We start from the raw sequence: 3052 nt of genomic DNA on the forward strand, positions 1-3052 counted from the left end.
TATTAACTATTAAGTTCATGGTTTCGTATCATTGAAAACTAGTAATCATAGATTGCGTCTACGACTAAAGCTCAAAAAACTCTATTGCCACTGAGTGGGTGCTGAAGTAGATGGTGTTGTAGCAACAGCTGCTGCTACAATAATATCCCAAACAGGTGAGGAATCTGCCTCTTCTGGATCAACAAACTCATCTCCCGCCTCCTCACGTTCTACCACCTCTGTTGCCCATTCAGCTGCCTCCCTCTCCATCTCATCTAACTGAGCATCAGTGATAAATGCATCCACATCAATATCACCAGTAGCACCATCAGGTTCAGCAATCCAATCCGCTATGTATGGATCAATCTCATCAATGTCAAGCGCATCATATGAATTGTTCCCTTGTACCCTCTTTTCATGCAGTCGAAGGTTGTACCGCACATATACAAGGTCATTCAAACGCTTTTGAGTCAACCTATTGTGCTTTTTTGTGTGAATGGCCTCAAAGACACTCCAGTTGCGCTCACAACTAGAAGCACTACAAGGCTGAGATAATATGCGGATTGCAAGTTTTTGGAGATTAGGCGTTGTGGCACCATAATCTTCCCACCACAGATATGCAAGCATACAAATTGGCATTTATAACTTGGTAAAGTTTTTTATAAACTTAAAGATTGAAATAAATGGTAAAATAGATTTAAGAGCACATTTTTTTTTACTTGACAGCAAGGTGTCTCTCTTACGAATACCAATAGGTGAAGAAAACAATGGCCCATCTTCCTTCTTGTACCTCTGCTACTCATCAACAATGAGGTCTTGAATATTTTCATCAGGAACCAACCTCTGAATACATGTGTCAAGGCCAAGTTGAACCTCCTCATCTATTTTGAAAGTGCGGGAGTAAAAGAACTTGGGGTTCAAATAGTAGGCAGCAGCATGGATATGTTGGTGGAGTTGTCGGTTCCACCTTCGATCAATTATGCGCCATATGGCTTCATATTTGGTCCTGTCTGACCCATACAAGTGTTTAATTGCCTCTTTGGCCTTATCCATAGCCTCATATAGATACCCTATGGGGTTTTTATCCCCATCCACCATCCGTAGAACCCTCACCAACAGCTCTGACAACTAGACATGACAAATTTAACAAAAATCAGCAATGTGTAATATTAGAAAATTAAACAATAAATCATCAATTGAAATTTGAACTTTGAAAACTTACATTGATGATCTCCTCCATGAGTTTGTCAAAGCTATCATCAAAAACGGCCTTTACGACCTTCTCTGCTTCAAGCTTCCTACAATAAGGATTCTCCAACCATCTTTCACTCACAAACATCCTCTTCAGGTTGGGCAATGCATGTAATATGCTCTGTAAGTTGAGGAAATTCGTGGCAAGCCGTGTGACTCTTGAACGCACAAGATCCTTACCATCAGTGTGTTGTCTCTTAAGCTCCAAGACCCATGTGTGGTTGTAGATGTACTTTGTAATTTCCCTTCCATCTTCAACCACATTCTTCGCCCAACTAAGTTTCCCTATGTCCTCGAGAAGTAAATCAAGGCAATGAGCAACACAATGGCTCCAAAATAATGTCGGATGCCTAGCTTGTAGAAGTTTACCGGCTGCCACATATGCAGCTGCATTATCGGTCACAACCTGAACAAGATTTTGCACTCCCACTTCAGTCACCACCTCATCCAACATGTTGCACAAGGTTTCTGCATTTTTCACTTCATCTAAGGCATCAATCGATTTTAAAAATACCACCTGTCCCCCTGAAGCAACTAGAAAGTCTATGAGTGTCTTATTCCTACTATCCATCCACCGATAAGATAAAATGGTGCAACCATTCTTTTCTCAATTCCTCCTTTGTTGTTCCACCAAATGATGTGTGTTTTGGACCTCACACTGCAATAATGGCCCACCCAACTCATAATGACTTGGGGACTTGAACCCCTTACCAGACATGGTCAATCCAACGACCACTTGCTCCCAATATGGACTCTCAATAATACTAAATGGAATATTGTTGTAAATTCAAAATCTAGCCACTGCCTCTTTTGTTTGTTGATGCACTTCCTTATTCCATGTAGTACCTAACAATCTGGGTTGCGCACCAGGAGTGTTATGAGGAATGAAGAAACTAGATGTATTGCTGCCCACTCCAATATTTTCGGGCCCTGTAGAACTGATATCTCTCATTGGGGCTGCCATTGCCTCTGCTGTCCTCTTTTTTTCTGCCTTAGTTTGCTCATATCCTGAAAGTCTTGCTTTTGCCTCCCTCTGAACCTCTTCAGGAACATTGCCACATGTCATAATATTTTTTCTAGGGATCTTTGCAAGGTGATATTTGAGTTGATATATGCCACTGGTCATAGTTTTCGTGCAATGGTTACAAATAACCTCTCCTGCCACTGCACTTGGTGTGCCATGTTTCTACAAAGGATCCCTCTTTTTACCACCACCAACAGATGAAGAAGCTATTGTCTTCTATAAATATTTGAAAGAAACCTAGCAAAAGAGAGAGTCAACATAAAAAATCATATTCATATACACTTACAGTATACACAGTCTAAGACTCTAAGATACACAGTCTAATATTACGCCATTACTTTATTATTTGAAAATTCCGGTTGTACACAGTCACAATTAAACTATTGAAAACAAGACTTCAACTTTAATGAAAGAAGACTTCAATAACTATTAATAATAATGAAATAGTTCCATTAAACTAGTAATTATTAATAAAAATGAAATAGTATAAAAATATACTAATAAATTAATAATGAAATATTCATGGAAAACAATATATATTAACAGTTTGGGGTTACAATATACTAAGTTACTAACAGTTTAATTGTCTTTTCCATGTATATTTCAAACAGTATACTGTTTACATAATTATACATGAAATATATTATGTAACAATATACTATTTGAAATATATTATGTCACAGTTTATGAAATATATTATTTAAAATATATGCTATTAAATTTAACAATATGCTATGAAATATATTATACTAACAGGTTACATAATATATTTCATAAATTCATAAATATAAGTAACAA

At 37.5% G+C, this 3052-nt stretch overlaps 1 protein-coding gene across 1 annotated transcript; it reads right to left on the reverse strand.

Moving 5' to 3' along the window:
• Positions 1-774: 774 nt before the first annotated feature.
• LOC131858439 (uncharacterized) lies at positions 775-1801 on the reverse strand. The gene is made up of 3 exons (XM_059211678.1): positions 1202-1801; positions 1097-1107; positions 775-985 (listed from the first exon to the last, which is right to left on the reverse strand). Exons 1-3 carry the CDS (start codon positions 1799-1801, stop codon positions 775-777), a joined length of 822 nt encoding a protein of 273 aa, XP_059067661.1.
• Positions 1802-3052: the final 1251 nt, after the last annotated feature.

Source organism: Cryptomeria japonica, chromosome 9 (genome assembly GCF_030272615.1).
Source record: "Cryptomeria japonica chromosome 9, Sugi_1.0, whole genome shotgun sequence".
In the NCBI taxonomy this organism is placed as follows: Eukaryota; Viridiplantae; Streptophyta; class Pinopsida; order Cupressales; family Cupressaceae; genus Cryptomeria; species Cryptomeria japonica.

Bases quoted from the DNA above. Each gene is read 5' to 3' on its own strand.
- LOC131858439 (XM_059211678.1), bottom strand. From the start codon at position 1,801: ATGGATAGTAGGAATAAGACACTCATAGACTTTCTAGTTGCTTCAGGG.